The 25,116-nt window shown below is 52.1% G+C and overlaps 1 protein-coding gene across 1 annotated transcript in view; it reads left to right on the top strand.

Moving 5' to 3' along the window:
* Positions 1-25,116, top strand: part of XXYLT1 (xyloside xylosyltransferase 1) — a 195,745-nt gene that overhangs the window by 12,768 nt on the left and 157,861 nt on the right. The window contains exon 2 of the mRNA XM_068546475.1: positions 19,639-19,786. Coding sequence (XP_068402576.1) covers positions 19,639-19,786 — 148 coding nt within the window. The remainder of the gene's footprint in view (positions 1-19,638; positions 19,787-25,116) is intronic.

Raw genomic sequence — 25,116 nt, 5'->3', positions numbered from 1 at the left:
TGCTTTGGCCTGTGGTCTGGAGCAGGTGCCACTGTTTCTTATCAGGATGGGGAAGCTGGACTGTGCTTTGCTGCATCTTCTTCGTGAATGTTCCTTTCTAGAAGTTCCAATTCTAGAAGTTTCTAGAAGGTTCTAGTTCAAACTTGTTTATAGGAAAGTGAGAATTTTTCCTGTTTTGCTTACCTCTTCTTAATGGTGTTTGTTTTCTCGGTCTGATTGCACACAGCAGTTGTTCATAATCTTTTTGGGAATTCAACGAAGTATAACCTGTGATTTTAAAAAGCCAAGCTACAGGGGAGACTCACATCCCCCAGAGCTTGCTCATTTCCCTTTCCCATGCATCCCTCTGAGTGGGGTCTTGGGCCTCACCCTCTGTGGCTCATACCCCACCAACTGCTGTGAGGGGGCCTGGTTCTTACCAGATCAGCATGGCAGTCCAAGACATGGGCTCCGTGAGACCTGCCCAGACGGTCGGGCTCCTTGAGTCCTGGTCACTGTAGGATTCTGGAGGGGCTTCACCAGCTCTGGCAGGTGGACAGGTGGATTAGTTGATATTGTTTGATAACCCGTACAGGATCAGGCAGAGTGCAAGCTTTGCTCCGGGCGCCCCTGGCCGCCACTGTCTGGGGGGCAGGAAGACACCAGGCGGGGGATTCCAGGTGGCCTGGGGCTGGCTTTGTGAGCGTGGAGGAGGGGCTGTAGGAGTCAGGGAGCTTTGGGGATGTGCATCCATTGTAAGTTGGGGTGGGACTCTCCCAATCTTGCAGAGGAGGGAACGGAGGCAGCTGGGGCAACAGACCGGCTTTGTCTCCTGTACCTGGCAGGAGAGTCATGACCAGAAGATGGGGGAGGAGAGCGCGGGATGGAGGGGCCATCTGGCTGGTGGGCCGTCAGGGCTCCAGAACAGGCGGAGGGAGCTGCAGCGCCTGTGAGGCTGGCTATCTCGGGGAGTGGCTGGCTGTCATGTGTCTCTGCTTACCGAGCTGCCTGTAACTGTGGGAGCCTCTCCATGCCTCTGGGACTTTGCTCAGGTGCTTCCTCTCCTGAACACCCAGCCCTCCTTTATCTGGTTCATTCTTTTCGCCCTTCAAGATTAGGCTCTGGTGGGTGCCAATTACGTGAAGAGGCCTTCCTTGACCACCTCACCCTGCATTAGCCCTTCTCTTGTGAGTCCCGCTGTGCTGAAGTTGGCCCCTGTGCAAGCTCCTGGGGGCAGGGCTGTCTTGTTTCCTTCTGTGTCTCAGGACATGGTGTACTGCAGGGCCTGGCGTAGAGTCAGACCCAGCATGAGCGTGTGGAGCTGGCGCGGGTGGGCTGCTGAGCACCCGGCCCCATCAGACGTTCTGTGAGCGTGCTCTCACACCTTAGGATGTGGATGGCAACATTGGGAGCCCTTGCCCTCTAGAGAGGCCTCTCGATTTACATGAAGTCTTCCTTGTACCTTTTAACGCAAGTCCTCCAGACAGGAAGTTGTCCAGTCTGAAACCAGCCGGGAAGATCCAGGTGTGTGTTTGGAGACTTCTTCCGGGGTTTCAGAACTATCCCCCCCGTGTATTACTATGCAGAGATACTGATGGGGGTCTGGAGGAGGTAGGAGGGGCTTGGCTTTTCTCTCTCACCTTATGCAAATAGGGAGGACGGGGCTGCAGTGGCCACTGATCTGCCCAAAGCCCCCAGCTGGTGAGCAGTGCCTGGGGCTGCTTTTCAGCCTCTCCCACAAGCAGCCCAGCCCCTGCCCATCGGCTCACTCTCAGAGTCCTGCCAGGTATCGTGATCCTGGGCTCTAGGGCTCTCCCTGACCTCGGCTTCTGCTGGCAAGGCTTTCAGTGTCTCTGAGCCTCGGTTTCTCATCTGTAAGATGGGCAGGGACATTCTAGGCCTGAGTGATATTCCATAGCTCTCTTACTGGCATGTTGAAACTGGACTTGGCAAGTTGTAAAACACGTGTCCTTTCCAGACTTTTCCTGAGTGGGAGGGTAGGAGATTGGGGGGTCTTGAAGCCATTGTTCATCTCTTTCTGGGATAGCCTCCCAAGTCCTGCTTGCCGACTCTGCTTTGCCCCTCTGGGAGATTTTGGTTCATTTCCCGGCCTCTGCCCCAAGCCAGGCTGCATCTCAGGATGGGGGGTGGGGTGTGGAAGCGCCCAGACTCTCTCAGGTGTCTCGCAGCATCAGTGTTGTTATCGCACAGTTGCCGCCGTTTAAGTGGTGGGCCCCCTGCTGGATTCCACCTTCGTTCTCTTATTTAACCTCAGAGTGATCAGTCCTGTGAGGAGGGAGGGATTCTTCCCTAGGAAGAGGTTTCCCAGATGAGGATCCTGAGCCCAAAGCGGGTTCAGAGCTTGGGCTCTGAAGTGGTGGAGCCTGGATGGGAGCCGATCTTTCAGACTCGTAAGCTCTGTGCCCTGATGCCTGTGATGTCTGTTTGTTCCAGGCCCTCCAAGCAGGGGGTGCTCCGGGAGAGCTGGGGTTCCCCCAGGAGGGCTCCCGCAGTGCCCTGGGGCCTCACACACGTGCCCTCTTTCCCTTGTCACCGGGTGGTGTGAGAAGAGCAGGGGGGCTGCAGCCTGCTCAGACTGGCTCTCTCATTTCTTCTCCAAGTTCTGCCCTGAGAACCAGCTGGGAGCCTCTGTCGAGGATGTGGGATCTTAGAGGACCGTGGTGTTTGGAGCCCCACTTCCCTCATGTGGCAGCAGGTACAAGAGGTCAGGGCAGAGGAAACTGGAAAGGCCATGTAGTCCTGTCCCCTCACGTTACCCGTGAGGAAACGGGCCCAGAGACGCCAAATGACTCGCTCAAGGCTACACAGCTAGTCAGCGGACAGGGGCCTGGGACCAGGTCTCCTGCCCACACCGCCTCCCTGCCTGCTGTCCGTTTCGTTTGTTCTGAAGCCAGTTCTGGGCTGTGCTGGTCTCTGTGTGATTGTTTTGTCTTCTGGTTTTGTCCCTAGCCTGACACATTTTTCAGATCTCACCCCCCTGTGACTGCCCTGCAGTCTCCTGTGTTTTGTGTACATTGAATGGCCTTGCTTCCTGCCCCACTGAGCAGCTGCTCCAGAATCCAGCTGATTGGGCTCCTCAGGTGCAGGCCCCAGAGCCTTCTGAAAGGCTCAGCGCACGCGGGGCTGGAGGGGAGCTGAGCCTGTGTGTGTGGGGTGGAGGTATAAGGACCCTGCTGCTGTCTCCTGCCTCCGTCTGCACCCCGTCAAACCCAGTCCTGCTGTATCACAAGGATCTCCGGGTGCCGGGGAGTGGGCTCCCCATTATGTGAGGTGATGCACGTAACGCAGGAGGCTCTCTGGTACCTTTTTCTGATTTACCATCCCACTCGCCCTACCTGGAGAGTCCACTCTCTCTGGAGACCTGTTGCCTGAGTCCGTCTTCTGATGCCTCTTTTCTCCCCTGCGCTGTCTGCAGTGATGGTGAAGCTGCCAGATGGGAGGCCTTGAGGCCGGGCTCCGTGTTGGCTTTCTGTCCCTCAGTGTGGCCTGGCGCAGGGGTGGGCAGGAGCTTCTCGAATGAGCGTGGTGTTGGCTACAGATGGACCTGGGCAGATCCCAGGTCCACCTCATCCCTCTGGGAGGCGGTGGGTAGTTGTTTGCCTTCTCTGATCTCCTTCCTCATCTGCACAAGGGGCACAATACCATCACCCACCTCAAGATGTTGGCATGGGGATGAAATGAAATGATGCAATGTGTCTAAAGGACCTGTTTGTGCCCAGCACATATGACGGGTCTGCTGTGGACCTGAGGCACGGTGGCCCCGTCCTCAGTGAAGGCCATCCAGGTCTGCCTTCTGCCTCCCAGTGGCAGTACCCTGTCTGGGTCCACCCTGAGAATACCACCTCATGGCCCTGCCCTGCTGGTCTGCACCTGCTTATCCTGTGTCCCAGGTCAGATCTTGGTGCAGGTGGCCACCCCCCAGCCTGGGCTGTGCGAGCTGGCCGCTTGAATGCTCAGGTTTGTCTTATAGAATAAAAGAGCAAGTTTGGCACAGAGGTGGCTCGGTCTGCACACTTTATTACAGTTGGTGTATGTGCTGAGTAAGGGTGAGAAGGGTGACTGAGGCCTGGGGTCCGCTGAGCAGCATTACATCCTGTGGTCCCCAGCTCTCTCACAGTGGGGAAGGAGCAAGCTTTCTGCTTGGGAGAACGGCTCCTGGGGAGGAGACCTCGATATGGGAGTGCCCCTGGAGGGAGATGGACCTGCGCGCCTGCGGTTGGCAGGGCGAGATGCTTGCGATTTTGGCTGCCGACTGTCTGTTTTAAGGTGAGTTTAACCTGTGGTCAGTGTAGGGTGAGACTTCGGTCCTGGGTCCCCGGGGTTGGGCACTGCTGACGCCTGAGTCTTGGCCAAAGTCTCAGATCCCTGATCGCCCGCCCACTCGGGGTCTGGCTGTGCTGTGGCTCACTCAGCCAGGAGCGGGTGATGGACGGGGCATGGGGTGCCCAGCTACATGCTGCCCAGCCTCAGGGGCACCAGTCACCTGCAGTTTCCAGTGGAAGGGGCTCCCTGGTGTGAGCTTGTCTGCGAGCCTCACTTCTTCCACGTGTTCCCGCCTAAGACCCAACCTGGCTAGTGACTTCCTTCAGCTGTGGAGACTGGCCTGTTAGATAGCTCAGTGAGTGTGGAGAGCAGTGTTTGCAGAGGAAGTGGGGCGTTAGGGGGTCAGCTGCGGTTCCTTGTCTGTTCTTCTGGCTCCCCAAGCAGCTTTTGCTTTGATCAGAAACATGAGCAACTGAAGTTAGTCACTGGTGTGGCTCTCACAGAGCTGTAAAGCTTTGAGGGCAAATGCAAAGCATTTCTCTTTACTCAGGGGAAAGCTCTGTCTCAAGCCCCTGGCTCTGGGAGGTGAGGTAGGACCTTGCTCTCTCTGGAGCTGTTGACTTGGAGCCCTGTTCTGTGACATGTGCAGCATCTGGAATGGATTTCTGGAAATCTTTGGGGGATCTTTTAGGGCCTGGAAAAAATGCGAGGGAGTTCTTGCTGCCCCACGAGTCTTCAGCTCTGAGGAATCAGAGTCCTGGACCTTGGGAGGGGTGTGAGGAGGAAGGGCTTAGAGAAAGGTGGGCAGGCGGGAGCAGTGACAGCAGCCCCTTTGTGCCCGGCTTCTACCAAGAGTATAAAACCGTAGATCGGATGTACCGTCTTCATTTGTCCAGGTTCCCTTCGAGCCTTGTCCACTGGCCGGGTACCTTTTTTGTAGCCGGAGAAGGGGTTTTCTGCTCATTTCACTTAATACGGGACCCACACGTGGTGGTGCATCTCGTAAACATCTTCCCATCTTTCTGTCTCATCTTGCCCTTTTTGTTTGTGCGGGTATAGTATAAGTTACTGTCCTGTTTCTTTTGTAAGCAGTTCTGTAAGTTCCTGATTTTTCACACCGTAAATAACACCACAGAGAACATCTCTGTGTTTTGTTTGTTTGTTTGTTTGTTTTTGTTTTCTTACTTCTTTCAAATTGTTCCCAGGAACACTTTCTTGACTCCTTACAAGGAGCACTTTACAATCCTAAATGGTCCTGTGTCTACAAATTAATGTTAGAAAGTCAGGACCCAGCAGTGATGCTCCTCAAGCCCACTCTCTTGGCTTTCTGTAATAAAGGGCTGGCCGGCTCATTTACATCGCACAGCCTTGCTTTCTCTCCTCTTATGTGGTTTTTAAAATTTTTATTTATTTTTATTTTTTATTTATGGCTGTGTTGGGTCTTCGTTTCTGTGCGAGGGCTCTCTCTAGTTGCGGCGAGCGGGGGCCACTCCTCATCGCGGTGCACGGGCCTCTCACTGTCGCGGCCTCTCCCGTTGCGGGGCACAGGCTCCAGACGCGCAGGCTCAGTAGTTGTGGCTCACGGGCCTAGTCGCTCCGCGGCATGTGGGATCTTCCCAGACCAGGGCTCGAACCCGTGTCCCCTGCGTTGGCAGGCAGATACCACTGCGCCACCAGGGAAGCCCCTTATGTGGTATTTTATTTAAAAAGTTTCTCTTAAGCAACAAGGATTTACTGTATAACACAGGGAACTATATTCAATATCTTGTAATAACCTACAATGGAAAATAATCTGAAAAACATATATATAACTGAATCACTTTGCTGTCCACCTGAAACTAACACGATATTGTAAATCAACTATACTTCAATAAAAATTTTTTTTAACATTTTATCCTTATACACTAAATTATGAAGTATCAAAATATAGAAAAATTGAGAAAAAATATGATACCTATTTTCCTACTATATAAGTTAAATAGGGGCTAACAGTTTGCTGTGTTTGCTTAGATTCTTTTTTTAAAGAAATAAAATATTATAGATCTAGCTAAAGCCCACCCCTATTTCTCCCCGCTGCCTCAGCGGTGTTCACTATCACACACAAGGAGGTGGTATGCTTTGTGGAATTTGTTTTTATACTTTTACCACATATGTATGTGTTCTTGCACACACACATATATACACATATATGTAAAAAATATATATTGCTTTTTATATCTTAAACAGTTATATAAATGCTCCCATTCTATATCCTCTTGCTATTTCTTTTTTCACTCGACATTATGGTTTTGAGATGTATTCATGTTGATACAGGCAGGTCTTGTTTGGCCATTTTAACTGCCATGTAGGATTTCATTATGGGAAGATGTCAGTTTATCCATTTTCCCTCTGGTTGCCCCTACTTTTTTGTCTTCACAATCATTGCTGCAGTGAACATCTGGGTGCACATCTGCATACACATATGTGCTTGAGTTTCTCCAGACTCCACACCTGGAAGGGCTTTTCCTGGTCCAGGTGCATCTTTCCCAGATCCTGCCAAGCTCTTCTCCAGGGCAGCGGTCTCCCTGCCCACTCCGAGTTCTGCCGAGCACTTGGTGTAGCCTCCCTTTTCCTGGTGTGGGTCCGGCTGCCTTTGTGACAGGAGGTGGAAGCTTGAGGACAGCTTTGGGAATAGGGAAGGAGGGGAGTTTTGAGGGCAGACTCGAGTGTTCCTTAGCGCCACTGCAAGCTCTCTGGTTGTGTGGAGACCTGACCCAGTCTTCCCCAGCGTTTCCCGAATCTCTGTAGAGGAGGGTGCCTCCAGCTGCAGGTGGAGTGCCTTTGTCTGGGAGGCGCAGGGCCTGGCTTTGGGGCTGCCTCTCCCAGGGACTGGCCATGTAACCTGGGGAGAGCCCTGCCTCCCTCACTGGCCCTCACTTTCCCTCTCTGAGACATGAGGGGTCGAATCAGTGACTTGTACATATGGCCTCTTGGCTCTGCCTGTGTTGCTCACCCACTTTGGCTTTTGCAACTAGCAGAGGGATCTCCACTATCCTAGCCACAGCTGTTGGGCCTGAGCCGTGGGCAGCTGGCAGGTCAGGGTGGAGGCTGGGTGGCTGCTTTGCACGGCAGCAGGGGCCTGGCGCTCACCAGTGACCTGGCTGTCCCCTCAGTGGAACGGTCTGTGCTCTCATACAGCTTGAGGGAGGGGCCTCAGATCCCAGGGCTGAAGGCCAAAGCAGATTAATGCTGACACAGGGGAAGGCAGGGGTCGCTGCTGGCCCTCGGGGACCTCACGGAAGCCAGAGGCAGAGGAGTGCAGCTTTATTTCTAAGGCCCGTGTGAGCCCCTGCAGCATTGCTGCTGTGTGAAACCTCCACGGAACCAGAATTTACTGTGTGCCTGAGAGGTGCTCACACTGTCCCAGGATACTGATACACACTGGGTGTGTCAGTGAACAGAGGAATAGTCGAAACCCCTGCCCTTGTGGAGCTTACCTTCTGGCAGGAAGAGGAGTACATAAGCCAATAATACTTGTCTGCTTTGCTGCCTGGGACACGGTGTAGTAAGGGCTCACAAAGGGCTAGGGTTCATTTCATCTTTTTGTTGTTCCTTGAGAAGCAGATGAGTAAACTGTACCGCGTCCTCCGAGGTGAGTTAGGCTGTTAGCAGGATGAGGGGTGCAGGGCCGTCACGATCTTTAGTTGGATAGGCAGGGGCTCCGTCACTGAGAAGGTGGCATTGGAGCAGAGGCCTGGAGGAGTGAGGGTGCTGGCCAGGCAGCTACTGAGGAAGAGCATTTGGGTGGCAGGATGGGTGACAGGTGTCAGGTACCTGGCATGTTTGAGGAGCAGCAGGGGGGCCGTGGGCTGCAGCCGTGGGAGTCATGGGAGGGCGTGGTAGGACGGGGGCAGGCTTAGCGGGAGGAGGGCAGGTCCAGGCTGGTCCCAGTGAGGGTTCTGGCTTTGTTGGAGTAATGGGAGGGGCCGCTTCTGGGTTTTGAGCAGAGAAGGGTCACCCTGGACGGAATGAAGTGGAGACCGTTAGGAGGCCAGTGTCCTAGCCCAGGGGAGCAGGTGGAAGCTGGGGGGCTGGGGAGAGGTGGGGGGATGCTGGGGCCATCCAGGAGAAGAGTTTATTCGGACATGGGCTTGTGGCCTCGAGAGGGCTGTAAACGACATGTACCTCTTTGACAGAGCTGGGGTTGTAGTGTGCACACTCAGCGGGGCTCGGCCCCTCGGCGAGGGGATAAAATAAGAAAAGTGGCGTGAGGGCAGGCCACGGAGGTTGTCCACATTCTGGAATCAGAAAGGCCTGGCCTCAAATCTGGGCCTTGGCCATCCACCAGGCCACCTGGGGCGGGTGGCTCCGCCTCTCCGAGGGCCATGGCTACCTTCTTCATGAAGGACATGGTATTGGTGAGGGTCGGATGGACTCCTGGTTGTCCACATTGCTGCCTGACCCTTGTTTCCTTTTGTTCCTTTGTGGTCCCTCGATGAGCAGGTGCCAGTACCTCGCGTGGCAGGGCTCAGAGCAGTGCTGGGAATGGGATGTGGCCGGGGGAGAGACAGTCTCAGCTTGAAGTTAAGGCGGGGACTTAGTGGGCAGGCTGCAGACGGGGCGTCAGGAGATCCAGTCCTGACGTCAGCATGTGTGACCTTGGGGAAGCAGGGACTCAGCCTGTGGACGCCTCCTGGCTGCCCGTGCTGCGCTCGGCATTTTAAACACATCATCTCACCCTCAAAAGGAAGCGATGGACATGAGCAGTGTCCCCAGAGTCGGGCCACTGATTGTTTCCTTCACTGTTTTTGCCAGTATTCTAGAACTGCCTGCAGCGTTAGCTGCTTAATATGTATTTTAAACTGACTCACTTTTTTTTTCCTTAGCCTCTCCTTAGGTAATATCTGTGAAATCATAGTTCTAAAGTGTTTTTTAAATTAATTTTTCTAGTGTTTTACATATCAAAATAAGTCTATGAGCATTAAAGTGGTTGGTCTCTTTGCCTCTTTAAAAGTCCCTTTTGTACCCTTCCAGAGTCCAGAGGTGTGTACCACATCTCGGGGAGCATGGGACGAGGGGGTTTCAGGAAACCTAGGAGAGCAGGCAGCCTCAGAAAACTATGGACACTGTCCTGGCTGGCTAGTCTGAGCTCAGCAGGGTGCTCTGCGGGCCACGGATCCCCTGCTTGGGCGCCCGCTGTGTCCCCATCCCAGAGAGCCAGGAAGGGAGGGGGGGTAGTGTGGAACCGAGGAGGGGGTGTGGGAGGCCTGGCTGAGGCCACCTTCCCGCCTGCCCAGTGGAAGCAGGAAGTGGGCTACGAGCATCCTTTTGGATGCCACTTGTGTACAATGGCAGCGTTCCTTGGGAGGTCATAGGTCATGGGAGATGACCACACGAAAAAGAACAAATCAAGGAATCTGATGAAGAAGACCTGACAGCCCAACTCCTTGGTGGGTGGGCGGGCTGGGACACTTACCCTAAGATTTCACAATAAAGTCCTTTTACTGCAGGGTCACGACTCTCCTTCCATCTCTTCTCCCTTCCCTACTTTCTTTCTCTTTCATACCTTTTCTTTTCTTTTTGGGTGGAAAACATTCTGTAGAAAACTGACTCCAACTGTCAGGAAAATTCAGTATTAAATCTAAACAATCCAAACCTCATAATTTATAAAAGAAGTGAATTAAGGAATGTTTATACCCACTATGTACAGATTATTTGAGATCACTAAACAGATTCTTCAGTGAGTGCTGGAAAAGGTAGGGGGCGACTGGGTGCATTTAAGAATGACTGCTCAGTGCTGAGAGACTGGCCCTGGGAGTGGGAGGCGGGACAGCGGGTGGTGGGGATGGCCGTGGGGCTGTGGGTGTTGGATGGACTGTGCTGTAGAAATTATAGATTTATGCTCATGGAACCCCACAGCTATGTCATGAATCTCAGCAAGGGCTTGTGGCCCGTCCGATGGCACTGTTTGTCAGCTGGTCACGGACACGTGCAGACCCTGGAAAGATAGCACACACCTTTTCTTTTTTTTTTTGCCCCCACTTTTCCTTTGGAGTCGCCTTATCGTTCATTTGTAGTCAGCCCTGGAGGGGCGTCTGGGCCCATTCCTCTATCTCTTCTACTCCTCTCGGCGTGTTTGTTTTTTCTTGGATCCTTGCTCACCCTCCGTCCCAGTGATTTGCCGTAGTTCCTGGTGGTCATCCTGGAAATCCACTGGGAAGGCCCAGGTGTTTCAAGGTCTAAGAGTGGAGCACCTGCAAGACAGACCAACCTTTTTCTTGCTTGTTTTTGTATATATAACGTTTATACCTTGCTGTGCAAACAAGGTCTTCATCTCTTTATCTGCTTGCCCGACACTGTCCCACCACTGGAGGTGAGGTGGACGAGCTCTGGGTAAAGGGGGAAGCAAAGTTGGTGCAGCCAACTGGACACACAGAGGGCACCGGGTCCAGTTCCTGAGCCTGGGGCCTCCTCTCCTCCAGACATGATGGCCTGCTCTTCCTTGATTCCTTGTTAGGGCTCCTGAGTCAACAGACAGTTGAGGTCTCAAAGGGGGATGGGGTTAATCGTTGCCATTTATCCTCACTCCATTACAGGCAAGAAAATGAAACATGGTGGAAACATGAGTGGGGATAGAGGGCGGGGCTGGAGAGAAGGACTTGGCACGTGTGTGAGATTATATAAGTCCCCCCACCCTCGCCCCTGGGCAGACACCCACAGGTCGTTCAGCTGCTCCCCCCTTTTTCCCACCTTGGTCTTCTCCTTTGAACAGACTCTGGAGATTGCTCAGGGCCATGCTGCAGGTGTATCCAGAGCTGAACCCATCCGGTTCCCTGAGGCAGGCCGACTGGCACTGAGTCGAGTGGGGCCCTCTGTCACCCCCTTCTCAAATCGTCTAGGGGCCGCCTGCAGTAGAATCGCTTGGGGTGGCTTTTAGATGAAGAGTCCTGAGCCTCACCCCAGACCCTGACTCAACGTCTGGGGTCAGGACCCAGGAGTCTGCCTTTTTACCGGACTCCCCAGTGAGGGCCTGCACGCACTGAAGATGCGGGACCTCGGGTCCAGACCACCCTCCTGGCAGTACGGCTGGAGCTCACAGCCTTGCTGGACACACCCCCCGGTGAGGTTGTTCTGCTGTCAGTCACCCACCGTCCAGGGGGCCTTCTCTACAGGTGCCAGGCCTTCCCGTCTTATGTTCTGCTTCCTCCTCGTCCTATCCTACCTCGGTCATACCGAGGTTTTGGAGAACTGGAACGCGGCCCATCTCTGCCGCAATGTTGGGAATCTTGTAGGGGTCCCAGAACATTAACTGTACACCTGGTTATCCAGACACTGCTGATGGCGCAGTAAGTGTGAGGTGGACATGGGGGCGGGGAAGGAACTGGACAAGGACGCCCTGTAGTGAGGGTAGCGGGAGGGGCGGTAGCTTTTGCGCTGTTAGTAAACTGGGTCATGAGAATGGTGTTAGAAATTACTTTGGAAATTAGGTGGGCTGGCTTCTTTTTTCCTCTTCAGCTGCTTGTGGTTCTGCCTGACACAATCGAATTACATCTAGGACTTCTTGCAGAAGTTGAACAACAGGACAGGTGGCATGGAGTGGGGGCAACCTGTGGATTTACATTTTTCTTTTCCATGAAAACTGCTCATCAATGATAATTTTTAGTTTTTTCATTTAAAACTAACAAATTTATAGTGTTTTTCACTTATCCTGGGAGATCTTTGTTTTCAAAGGGAGCTAAAGTTATTGGAGGGGGACAACATGCAGCCACTGATAACTGATAGTGTTTTTAGGACTTCCTAGTGATTTGAAAAAAAGAAATCAGTATATCTCTCCGTTGCTCTACCCATCTTTTAGTCATCTCTCTATAGCTCCTTTGTCCAGGACGTTCATTCATTTAAGGACATACCTTTGATCTCATTTCTGACGTAAAATTAAAAGCTAGGGCATCATTATTCTGAAGCAGCTTGCAGGTTGGGTACAAAATGTATTGGGCAACAGCTCTCCTTCTGACAAAGTGAGATATTGCAGCCCAGGCCCGCCTGACATTCTAACCAGCAGGCTAAAGGTGCAAAGAAGACCCATATTCCTGATGGTTTAGAATAAGTCCCATGGGGAAGAAACTCCTCTCCTTTGGGAGAAGAGCCAGGATGGAAGTGGGGAAGCACATGACAGGCCCGGGAGAGATCCTGGGGTTAGGAAGGAGCCTCCAGGTTCTCCAGGCCTGCAGGGCCACCGCTTTGCGTCCTGGGGCAGGTTGTCATTGTCACCCCTCCTCTCTGGATGCCTTTATCTCTGCTCATCCATTTGCTCATTCCTTCCTACAACAAGCAGTTGCTTAACTTCTACCGGGCATGAAGCACTTCGCTAAGAGCTGGGTGCATAACGATGAGCAGGAAAGACAAGGTCCCCCCTTCATGGTGCCTCGTAGGCTGGTTGGGGCCTGGGGAGAGACAGCAAAAAATGACTAAATACTTAAAAATTAACGTGTCAGGTGGTGATACATGCTCTGGAGAAAAGAAATCTGATAACTGAATAGCCAGGACTGGTTGTGTGTTGGGGGGATGGGGGGGTGGGGAGAGTAGCTACTTTTTTGGTCGGGGAAGCTCTCAGGGGGTGACATTTGAACCAGCACCAGAAGAGCTAAAAGGACTGAGGCATGCGATGATTCTGGGGGAGAGCGTTCTGAACAGAGGGAACAGCTGCTGCAAAGGCCCTGAGGTGTAATAAATGTCTTTGGCATGTTTGTAGGATGGAAAGACTGCCAGTCTGTTAGCAGGTTTTTCTTTCCATTGTAAAAATATGCCTTCACATTCATAGTGAACATCAATGAGAAAACAAATTTTTTTTTTCCCAGGAAATCATTTCCCCTCCAGCTCTTGTTGGAATTGATTACTCAGATTACACAAAGGAGGAATGTGCTTGTGGGAGCTGACCGGCCTGTGGTGGGGCCCACTCGGTAACCCCCCCGACACCCCACCCCGGCCGAGTGCTGCAGAGCCAGGCAGCTCTGATTATTGCCGTATCGTATCTTGGGCTGTTGATTACAGAGTGTATTCTTTTATCAAATCTAGGTACTCTTGCATGGGAAAGGCATTCTAGCTATAGTGGAAGGAAGGAGTGATAGTGTCAACTCTCCTTTATTGAGCTCCTCCTACATTCCTCACCAAAGCCTGTGAGACCACCGCCATGATTCTCTCCCATTTTGTAGATGAGGTAGTTTCGGTATTTTGACCAGGGTTGCCAGGTGATGAAGTGGTGGAGTTCGCGTCTGAACCCAGAACTGCCCGCTCCAGCCCCGACTGGACTGCCCAGCACAGGTGTGATTCCACCCAAAGCTGGTGCCCACGGAGCAGGGTGATAGCCTTGTGGGCGGCGACTTTGCCAACCCCCTGGAGGACGTTGCCGTCGGCGCTTTCCTGCCGAGTCCAGACGTGGGCACCGCAGCCCTCCTGCCCAGTGCCCCGGCAGCCCCTCAGGAGAAGTGGACGCGTATTTGCTGTTCCTGCAGTGCGTGGACCCCCGCGATTTGAGCAGGCTTCCCCGAGCGCTGCGCTGGCACTCTGCCCTTCAGCAGCTCCTCCAGGGGCAGCCGAGCGCGGGGGGCGCTGTGGCCGCCCCGCGGCCCTGTGCCTGCCGCTGGAGGAGCTGCTGCTCTTCAGACAGACCTTGGCGTTTCCTGGAAGCCTGGCGTCTGCCTCTGTGCAGGGCCGGCCCCACTGCCTCCCTCCTTGGCTCCAAGAACTCAGTGTGTCCTGATTCCCAGTGGGCACGCCAAGTGCTACTTGAGTTTTCTCTACCACGTTCAGCTGCGGCTTGGCATGGCTTATGTCCCCAGTGGCTGTTCAGCGGAGCAGTGGTCTGGCTCTTTAGGCCTGTCTGTGCCAACGAGACAAGGGCCTAGACCTCTGCCCCTGCCTGGCACCAGGCTCTGCCGTTCTGGGGGCTCTGGCCTCCCGTGTAGGAAGTGTTGAGAAGGTGCTGTGCGTGGTGGTTGTGAGGCTAGCTTCACCTCTCCCCCCATCCCCAGACTGTCCTTCGCAAGAGAGATGAGTCTTTCCAGTCTCTTATTTTACACGGCACTCTCTGAACTACATGCTTTATTTCGAACAACAAAGTACAGCTTGAAACCACCTTAGCCTGAAGCAGCTTCAGTCATTATTGAATGGGGGCGCTTCTAGGATTTACTTGACAGCATTCATTAAAGGTAAAAGGAGGCAAAGCAACTTAACACAGATTTAGCCACTGTTTCTGGGATTTTGATCTCATAATTATAAATGTGGAATATTGATACGAGCAAGCCTTTTAAAGTGGTCACAAAAACATTTATAAGGGGCTGTATCCAAAACATCTTGAATGGATGCTGAGGATGACGTGTGCTGGAAAACTGCTCTGAATGACTCAGCTTGACTCTGGGATTGATGAAGGCATTCATGTTGAGGAGGCACGTGAAGCGTTTGAAAAAAATCGGTTTGTAAGCTGGGTGGGGGATGGAAATAATAATGCATAGGATTTTTAATTTAAAATATGTATAAATTTATTAATAAAACTTACAAGTAATGATTTGGCTTTTAAATCTACATCCCTAAAAAAATATACTCAGTTGGTGTAAACCATTGTCTTGGATCTTCTCTTTGGTCAGTTGCCTTCAATATGGGTGTCACCTTGTGGTCCTAGGTTTCTAGGTTATGTGGTACTTCTTCCTGCAGCCTCTGAAGTGGGGGATTTGAAAAGGAGGACGAACAGAGGGAGGGGTGCCATGTTCTCTACCCCCCCCCCCCTCTTTTTTTCCTCTCTTTCCATCACTCTTGCTTTGCTTCCCCCTGCCAGGCACCAGCCCCTGGCTGGGCTGGGGGCTTCAGAGAGTGCCAGACTCCATCCCTGCCCTTAGGAGACCACAGTTTAAAAACCTGTTTTAGACACTGGCAGGCCTTGGTGTTTTGATTCACACTTGCAGTGTCTGTGGTTTGCTTCTTGCTGCAGAAAGTGTATTCCATGGAACATATTAATTTATCTTTAAGTAGATCTATTATCTGAAATATTCATTGGAGCGGGCTCTACCGTACAGTGTTTGGAACAACGTACCTAGTACAGTTTGTCCTCATAAATCTATTAATGCTGATGGGATGTAATTGTCTCCTGTGAAGCTCTGGGGTGAGATGGGGGCCCATGTAGGGGAGGAAGCTGGCCGCTTCTCTCTCTCCCTCGTAGCTTAGCTGTGGCAGGCCCTGCTCAGTGTGTGTGTGTGTGTGCGCACATGTGTGCGTGTGTGTGTGTGCGTGTGTTTGTACGTATCCATTATTTCTCTTCCTTTTTTATGAATACAGAGGCTTCCATTTCTGAAGGCCCTCTTGTCAGCTTCCAGCTTCTTGTTAAATTCCAGCTTCCAGCAGTGGCTGGAGGTGTAATGAGGCTCAGAGGGAAAAGCTGGCTCATGAGTGAAGACTGATCTGTGAACTGAGGGAATTCAGGGGACCGAGGAGGGGGTGAGGGTGGGCACAGGATGCTAACACTTAGGAATAAGTGCAGCGTGGCAACCCCTGGGCTAGGTGTTTTCTTTTTTTTTTTTTTTTATGGTTATCTCCTTTTATTTTTGTTTTTAAACATCTTTATTGGAGTATAATTGCTTTACAATGGTGTGTTAGTTTCTGCTGTATAACAAAGTGAATCAGCTATACATATACATATATCCCCATATCCCCTCCCTCTTGCGTCTCCCTCCCACCCTCCCTATCCCACCCCTCTAGGTGGTCACAGAGCACGGAGCTGATCTCCCTGTGCTATGCAGCTGCTTCCCACTAGCTATCTATTTTACATTTGGTAGTGTATATATGTCCATGCCACTCTCTTCGTCCCAGCTTACCCTTCCCACTCCATGTGTCCTCAAGTCCATTCTCTATGTCTGCGTCTTTATTCCTGTCCTGCCCCAAGGTTCTTCAGAACCTTTTTTTTAAAAATTAGATTCCATATATATGGTATGGTATAGATTCCATATATATGGCATATGGTATTTGTTTTTCTCTTTCTGACTTACTTCACTCTGTATGACAGACTCTAGGTCCATCCACCTCACTACAAATAACTCAAATTTGTTTCCTTTTATGGCTGAGTAATATTCCATTGTATATATGTGCCACATCTTCTTTATCCATTCATCTGTCGATGGACGTTTAGGTTGCTTCCATGTCCTGGCTATTGTAAATAGAGCTACAATGAACATTGTGGTATGACTCTTTTTGAATTATGGTTTTCTCAGGGTATATGCCCAGTAGTGGGATTGCTGGGTTGTATGGTGGTTCTATTTTTAGTTTTTTAAGGAACCTCCATACTGTTCTCCATAGTGGCTGTATCCATTTACATTCCCACCAACAGTGCAAGAGGGTTCCCTTTTCTCCACACCCTCTCCAGCATTTATTGTTTGTAGAGTTTTTGATGATGGCCATTCTGACTGGTGTGAGATGATACCTCACTGTAGTTCTGATTTGCATTTCTCTAGTGATTAGTGATGTTGTGCATCCTTTCATGTGTTTGTTGGCAATCTGTATATCTTCTTTGGAGAAATGTCTATTTAGGTCTTCTGCCCATTTTTGGATTGGGTTGTTTGTATTTTTGATATTGAGCTGCATGAGCTGCTTGTAAATTTTGGAGATTAATCCTTTGTCAGTTGCTTCGTTTGCAAATATTTTCTACCATTCTGAGGGTTGTCTTTTTGTCTTGTTTATGGTTTCCTTTGCTGTGCAAAAGCTTTTAAGTTTCATTAGGTCCCATTTGTTTATTTTTGTTTTTATTTCCATTTCTCTAGGAGGTGGGTCAAAAAGGATCTTGCTGTGATTTATGTCATAGAGTGTTCTGCCTATGTTTTCCTGTAAGAGTTTTATAGTTTTATAGTGTCTGGCCTTACATTTAGGTCTTTAATCCATTTTGAGTTTGTTTTTGTGTATGGTGTTAGGGAGTGTTGTAATTTCATTCTTTTACATGTAGCTGTCCAGTTTTCCCAGCACCACTTATTGAAGAGGCTGTGGGCTAGGTGTTTTATCTGCTTGTCCCAGGTGGTCCTAACAGCCACCTGGGAGGGAGGTGTCATCATTACCGTGTTATCCATGAAGAAATTGAGTCTCCGAGAGGTCTAGTAACTTGTGCAAAATGCAGCTCATTTAGTTCAGCGAGCCTGTCCTGACGGCCTGGGGTTGGGCCCAGGGCAAAGAGCAGTCCCAGCCCCTGGCCTCCAGGAGTGCCCCATCCTGCCGATGCAGAAACAGGACCTGCAGAGGAGACAGACGGGGAAATGGCGCCTTCCTCCCTATGACACAGGGCGTGCAGGGCAGCGTGACGAATTGTGGGAGGCCATGGGGAGGCCGGAGTGGGTGTCTGAGCAAGGCTGGAAGACTGGATGGGAGTTCACCTGGCAGATGGTGGCTGGGAAAATGAGTTCCAGACGGTGCGAAGAGCACGTGCAAACATGTAAGGACAAAGGACACCAAGGTGTGGTGGGCAGGGTAAGGACTGCCTGGTTCGGTTCTGCTCAGTCCGCAGGGGAGGGAGAGCCGAGGGGTAGCCAGAGCCACTAGCGCAGGGCCTTGCTGGGGCATTTGGACTGTAACCCAGGGCACTGAGGAGCCATATGAAGCTTTGAAGCCAAGGAGAGAGAGAAATGAATTTGTATGTTTAGAAAATTACTCAAGGGGCACAACAGAGTCTGGTTTGGAGGGGGGCAAGGCAGGAGGTGGAAAAGCTTGTGGGGTTTGTGATTCCCGTGCAGCCAGGATGTCAGGTGAACGAAGCATGTGGGGTGTTCGAGGCCAAAGCCATAGTTTGGTACCTGTGTTGAGAAACAGCAGAACTGGTCTGGAGTCCCCATCCCAGGCTGAGAGGTCACAGAAAAGGAAAAAGTCAAAGTAAAAGAAAAAAAGCAGTCAGTAAAAGGATAAAGGAAAATAGTGCATTAGAAGAGAAATGTCAAGAAGTTGTAAAAAGACTTTTATGAAGAGATAAAAAATTTAAAGAGTTCCAGCTAGGGAATGATAAGGACTAACAACAGAATGCAAAAGATTTCTTTTTTAAGTTTTTTTTTTAAATTTTATTGCATTTTTATTTATTTATTTATTTATTTATTTATTTATCATTCTTTTTATATTTATTTTTGGCTGTGTTGGGTCTTCGTTTCTGTGTGAGGGCTTTCTCTAGTTGTGGCAAGCGGGGGCCACTCTTCATCGCGGTGCGCAGGCCTCTCACCATCGTGGCCTCTCTTGTTGCGGAGCACAGGCTCCAGACAGGCTCCTACTGAGCGCAGGCTCAGTAGTTGTGGCTCACGGGCCCAGTTGCTCCGCGGCATGTGGGATCTTCCCAGACCAGGGCTCGAACCCGTGTCCCCTGCATTGGCAGGCAGATTCTCAACCACTGAGCCACCAGGGAAGCCCCTTTTTAAAGTTTTTAAAACACTTTTCTAAAACACTTTTCTAAGTGTTTTAGAAATTTAAGTGGATCTGAGGATAAAAAGCAAACACTTAAGTGAGTTAAGACAAAAACAGATTTCTGGCCAAAAGCAGAACCTAAAGAAGGAAGAAGCAGACGGGGCAGCTGGCCACTGCAGGGCCTTCAGAGGTGCTTTTTCCAACCGTCTGACCACTGACGGCTCTGGGACTGTGGGCTGGGTGGGTGACACCGCGGGCTGGCCCGGGCAGAGTCGAGGGAAAGGGCAGAGGCAAGTGACAAAATGGAGCCTACCTGCTTGGGGACTTCTCGGGCACCACCCACACCTGTCTTTTCTCCTGTGGGCAGGGCCACTGAGAGCGTAGGCTAGCCAGACGGGGCCTCGCATGGCCCCTCCTTTCACTGTCGGCGCCCTGTTCAGGCAGGTTCTTGGCCCTGGAGTCTGGGTGGTGGTGGCCGAGCAGCTCACGGCCGTTTCTCAGGCTCGTCCTGTCCTGTTAGCCACCAGGGAAGAGGCAGGTGGAAAGTCAGCAGCAGATGTCTGTGAGCGTTGAAGAAGGAGGAGGAGGAACATGTGGGCTGTGGCCTGGGTGCGTTTATTGAGCGCCTCTTGCGTGCAGTGGAGCGTGCTTTAGCCTGGTTTCCAGTCACTGGGCACAGAGCTTCCTCCAGGGTGGCCCAGTTTGAAGTTCAGAAGCAGACGAGGGGCTGCTCCCATTCCCCATCCTGGCTCCTAGCCCTCTTCCACTACCCCCCGTGTGCCTGCCTGCACACGCTCACACTTGGGCATCCCCCTCCCCACAGCCAGCCTCTGCGGACTCCCCATTGCTCCCCGTTTCGTTAGCTCTTAGGGATTCCAAGTCCTATGCTCGTGGGCCCTGGAGAGGTCTGTCCCCTCCTCAGCCGGCGCGTGTGCCGGGTGCCCGGCTAGGGTACTCACTTCCACCTTTTCCCATGCCCTCCTGCAGGTTGTCTTCCATGATGTCGGTGTGCTGACGGATAAGCTCTTCCCCGTCGTGGAGGCCATGCAGAAGCACTTCAGTGCCGGCTCCGGGACCTACTACAGCGACTCTATCTTCTTCCTCTCGGTGGCCATGCATCAGATCATGCCCAGAGGTAACCTGAGCTGTGGGGCAGTAGCCCCTGGGGTGTGACTTTGCATCTGTTTTCCTGGCCCCAATACTGCTGGTGTCCCGTATCAGAGAGAAGAGCTCCACTGCAACACGAGGGAGAGGGCAAGGGGGCCAGCCAAGCCCTCTATGTGCAGAGTTTCCTGCACAGAGACTCCAGGGCAGGGCCCTGGGCTACACAGCTCCTGGAGTCCATCCACAAGTTCACAGTGTGAGTTGTGCAGTGTGGAGTCCCTGGATCGGGGCATCTGGGCTCCAGCTTGGATTCTGCTCCTTACACACAGCCCTGTCTGGGACTCAGTTTGCTTATCTGTAAAATGGCAGGTTGGACTAGATAACCCTCTGTCCCAGTCTGTGATCATGCTTTTTCTGGTTTGAACCTGTACTTATCTGACTTTAAAATATCAAATCTATAGATGTGAGAGGTGCAAATTATGACTTAGTAGGACTTTTTCTGAAACCCTGATGAATGATTAAAGTATTTTCTGGGCTTTAGTCCCTCCAGGGCAGAAGAGATGTGATAGTCTGATCTGTGGTAGGTTGGCCTTGTGTGGAAGTGCTGGCAGGTTATCCTTGGACTAGAAGACTTGAAGGGGGTGGGAGTCTTATTCATGGGGTGTTCCAGACTTCTGGGTTCATTTCCTCTGAATTGTCCATGATTGATTCTGGAGCCCTGGGTATTGCCCCCAGCCCCCATTTCTGGCTGCAGTGAACCATGAGCTGAGCATTTTAGGGGTGAGGAGGGGAGTTCTGGGGTCTTGGGGTAGCAGCTATCCAAACTGTGACTAGTTGAGTTTTCTGCGGTTCCCAGACCAGGCGGGACCCGACAGCTGAGGGGATGGCCCGGCCGCTTGGTGGAGGCCCGCCTGCTCCAGCCCAGCAGCCCAGGGTGGGAGAGGAGTCGGGAGCACCACTGTTTGAATTCCTGGTGAAGCAGGAACTCGGGAGTCAGAGGATGAGGCTGGGTTCCTGTTGGCAGGTTGTCATAGCACAGGAAGATCTAGCCCACCGTTTTGGCTGGGACTTTGTCTCCATAGGGCAAGTTCCTGCACCACAGAGGCCTCTGAATGTTCTCTTAGCTGTAAGGCAAGAGCTCAGGGAGCTTCAGTGAGCTCAGGTCTGAAGGAGATAGGGGACAGACTCACCTAAAGGGCACGGGGAGGAGAGCTGGCATTTGTGATTCTGTGAGGAGACCAGGTGCAGCTCGGTCAGCTCCCCAAGTTGTCCCCCCCACCCACCCTGCCATAGCCCTGGAGGTTACATATGAGAGCTGACCGAGGAGTTGAGTGACAAGCAGTTATTTCTCTCCCCTCAGGTGGGCAGGTGTGATCTCTCCGGGCAGGCCCTGTGCAGGTGCCGTGGGCATCTCAGACTGGAGGAAGGTGTGGCTCCTCCTCTCCTGGATTCCAGGAGAGAAGACAGACGTGGGGGCTGGTCCCAGCTCTCCCTCTAACCCCTGTGTGTCTTTGCTGAGGCCTCAGTTTCCACACCTAGAGGTGAGGAGGCTGAACTAGTGAAGAGTCCAGGGTTACGGGAATCTCCTATGGGATTCTGTGGTTCTGGGGAGGAGGAGGAAGAGGGGTTCTACCCTTTTCCTGCCTCTCTCTCCCATCCCCACCTCACTCCTAGCAGTCCCTCTTGATCGCTCTGTAGATCAGCCTTGGGAGCAGGATTCTATTTGGGCAAAAGGTTTCATGGTTAAACTTGCACTTTGAAATGTCTTGACTAGATGGGCCTTAGGGGCCTGCCCAGTCCTGTTGTCTTGCATGCACGATTGGCCTTGAATGAAGCTCTGTGACAGAAGAACTGGCAAAGGACTGGGAGATCTGGGAGGAGGCGTGCCTGACCTTCCTTTCCCTCTTTCTCCCTCCCTTCCTCATCAGCTGGTAGGTCTCTGCCCATCATGTGCTAAACTCTTGGCCAGGTTTTGCTTTGGGGCACCCAGAGGGAGAGGGTTGTCAGGACAGAGAAGATACTTCTGCCTCACAGCCCTGGCATGGACCAGGCTGTGAACTGTAAGTGCAGATGACAAGAGTTAGGGACCCAGCTCGCCGCCCCTCTGCCTTGCTGACTCTGCCCTGCCCCGGAGCCTGGCCTTGCCCCCGGGGCCATGTCTGCGGAGAAGAGGCTTTGCCTGGAGCTTTGCTGTCTATGCAGTAGATCAGATCATAGGTGTCCCTCCAGGTGATCTGTGGGCTCTGACGGGCCAACATCAGGAAGTGGGGAAGGAGCTGTGTGAGATGTGCCGGCCCAAACACGGACTTTTTTCTTGGGTTCTTTAGGCAAATGATTCACTGCCAGAGGTTCATTTTTACATCCACTCAAAGCCCACTTCCTAAGAAGCACGTTATTAGGAGTTAACTAAAGTTTGATAATCATAAAATAAAACGCGCAGTCCTGGAGTTCCCCTCTGAGTTTGGGTGTTTCCACCGAGCAGTCTGGCTGCTGCACAACACTTGGCAGTGTTGCAAAGCTCCTACCAGGCAGATCTTTTGGAATTACTGCAATTTTCAGAAGGATGCTTTGTTTTCCAGCACCATTAGTGCTGTCTTGAGTGTGTCATGGCTCTTTATTGCTGCCTTTTTTGTATTCATTGTTTTCAATCATAGAAATTGCTGTTGTTTTGTGCTTTTTTTTTTCTAAATTAATTAATTTATTTGTTTTTATTTTTGGCTGTGTTGGGTCTTTGTTGCTGCGCGCGGGCTTTCTCTAGTTGTGGCGAGCGGGGGCTACTCTTTGTTGCGCTTAGGCTAGCTCCCCTCAGGTGGAATTCGTGGGCCAAAGGTGAGCCTTACAAAGCCAGCCTGTGTCAACTGCCCCAGCCCCACTGTCTCAGCCTGCACGTGCCAGGTTTTGTACAGTTTTCTAAGCCCATTGATGTCTGGCCTCTCAGGGGGACCTGAGGCAGCTGTATTCGAGCTTCAGTTGCTGTCCCCACGTGACAGGAGAGGAAGCTAGGAGCTGAGGGCAGGCCACCTCTCCAAGTTCTAGGGTGAGCTGGGCCTCCCTGCAGGTTCCTGAGGCCTTGACCAACCGCGCTCGTTCTGACGGCGAGACCTGCGTGCCAGCCTCTCGTACCCGCACAGCCCCTTGAGGCCTCCAAAGCGTGGCCTCCTCTCCTCTTCTGGGCCCCTCGCTGCAGCCCTGTGGAGGGGGCCTGGCTGGGCTGGGTGGGCGATGGTTAACCCCTTGTGTTTTGCCCCGACTGTCCCCTTCTGCTCAGACCACATCCTCAGAGACAAATGAAGGGGTTTTTCCTGGTGGAACGCACTAGCTCTGATTTTAGTCAGACCTTGTTTTTCCTTCCATTGCTTGTTGGAGGAGCCACGTGTGGCTGGCTGGTCCTGCCGCTCACACTTGCCCGCCCATGTCTCCTACATGGCACGCAGCCTCTCTCTGCTCCTCACTCACACCCACAGGGCTTTTATCTCCTGTCAGTGGTGTTGCGTTTGCCGCCATTGGAAGCATTATGCAATGGAAAAGAAAATATTTTTTTTCCCAGCTGGAGCTGGAGGGTGCAAAGAGCAGCTTCCCTCTCCTTGTCACACGGCTCCAAGGAACTGTTGGCCCCGGCTTAGAGACACGGACCATAAAAACAGCCCTTACCCAGATTGAGCCACGATGCCTGGTCCATGGTTGAGGTGGGGATCCCCTGGGCAGGGAAGGCAGGTGCCCAGACAGTCAGCAGTGGGTAGGGTCGGCCACAGGCCCCGGGAGACTTCCTTGGAAGGCTCTCCTGTCCTGTGGTCAACCCTTTGCCAATAGACATCCTTTGCCAAGGGTCTGATGTTTGCACGACGTGGTGCTGGGCGCTCCGGGTGTCCCAGAGATGTTTGCTGGGTTGTCGCTTGGTGGGCTCATGGTGGTGGGATGGGTGGCATGGTCCAACAATTAGGCAGGACGTCATGAAGACCACCAGGGAGATCCACACCGTGCTGAGCACTCAGGAGAGGATGAGTCACAGGCATTTGGCAGGAAGTAGGAGGACTTCATAAGGGAGGTGGTACTTGAGGTGGGCTTTGAAGGGTGGGTAAGATGTCATTGTGGAAACAGGTAGTGAGCAGTTCAGGCAGTTGGGAAGAGTGTGGTGAGTGTTTGGGAGAGAGCACACCACCTCTTTTGACAAACACATTAGGGCACGTATTGGGAAGCAGTGATGAAAGAGGTGGGCAAAGGAGGTTTGTATGTGTATGGGGGCTTGGATGCCAGGCGGGGGGCTTGCTCCAAACACAGGGGACAGAGCCTTTGTGAGCATGCCGGCAGGGAGGAACTTGACCAGATCCATGCTTTACGATGGGTCTAAGGCTGGGAGTGGATTACCGGGGGACCTGTTGGTGTCCAGCTGCATATCTTTACTGGGTGTCCATTGGCTGGACAGGCTGTGAGAGACCCACAGGTGGACTCCCTGACCTCAAGCAGCAGCTAATCTGGAGTGTGTGTGTATGTGCATGTGCACTTGTGTACCAAGCATGTCACATCCAGAAGGTGAACTGCAGTGCCGGGTGAGACCTGACAGGCATCCCAGCTTTTGCACTGCCTCCCTCTTTCCATGAGAGGGGCTGCAGATGTTGTTACACTGGCTGCTGTGGGAACAGTTACGAACTAACTTCAGCTTTTAGCAACTCTGTGGGTTAAGAACAAAAGGAAGTGAAGAATTTATGAGAGTAGGCAGAGCAGACAGTCTTCCACTCTGAGCTCATAAACCCCTGTAAAACCAAGGCAGATATTCCTGCCATGGAACCTCTTGCCCGTCAGTCCTTTGCAAGTGCTAACTAAAGTTGGTGTGAGTTAGCCTCCAGTCTGATTGCTTTCCTCTGACACTGAATGGAGATGGATGACCCAAGGGAATGAGATGAATATGTTAAATAATAACAAATGAGGTTCAGGGAAAGGTGGAAGGAAGGAGGAAAAAAGGATTTTGGAGCCTGCTGCACTCCTGGGGTCTTTTGGAGATAGGCTCAGGCATGTCTTGAGAAACCCCTGAGTCTAGGCAGAAGGAGGTTGAGAGGAAGGAGGCCAACTGCCTGATTAGACCTTGATGAGGTCTCAGTCCTGGAAAGGTCGAGGAGACCCTGCTCTCCTCTTCTAGTACTTTCCTTCCTAGACCCCATGAGTCTGGCTCCTGGGCCCTGGAACCTGGAACCCAGGCCTGGGCCATAGAGCTCAGCTTTAGCTGTGTATCTACTTGGCTTCTGTAGGCTAGCCTGGGCACTTGACCATTTTTACCCTGGTGTCTGTTGAGGTAGGGGTATAGAAACTTCCGAGCGAAAACTTCCAGCTTCTTGATGAGCCTTGGGCAAAACCAGCTCCATGGGA

The sequence above is a fragment of the Eschrichtius robustus genome, chromosome 6 (assembly GCF_028021215.1).
Source record: "Eschrichtius robustus isolate mEscRob2 chromosome 6, mEscRob2.pri, whole genome shotgun sequence".
In the NCBI taxonomy this organism is placed as follows: Eukaryota; Metazoa; Chordata; class Mammalia; order Artiodactyla; family Eschrichtiidae; genus Eschrichtius; species Eschrichtius robustus.
The sequence above is the reverse complement of the archived record's forward strand: the minus strand, read 5'-3'. Positions and strand labels throughout refer to the sequence as shown.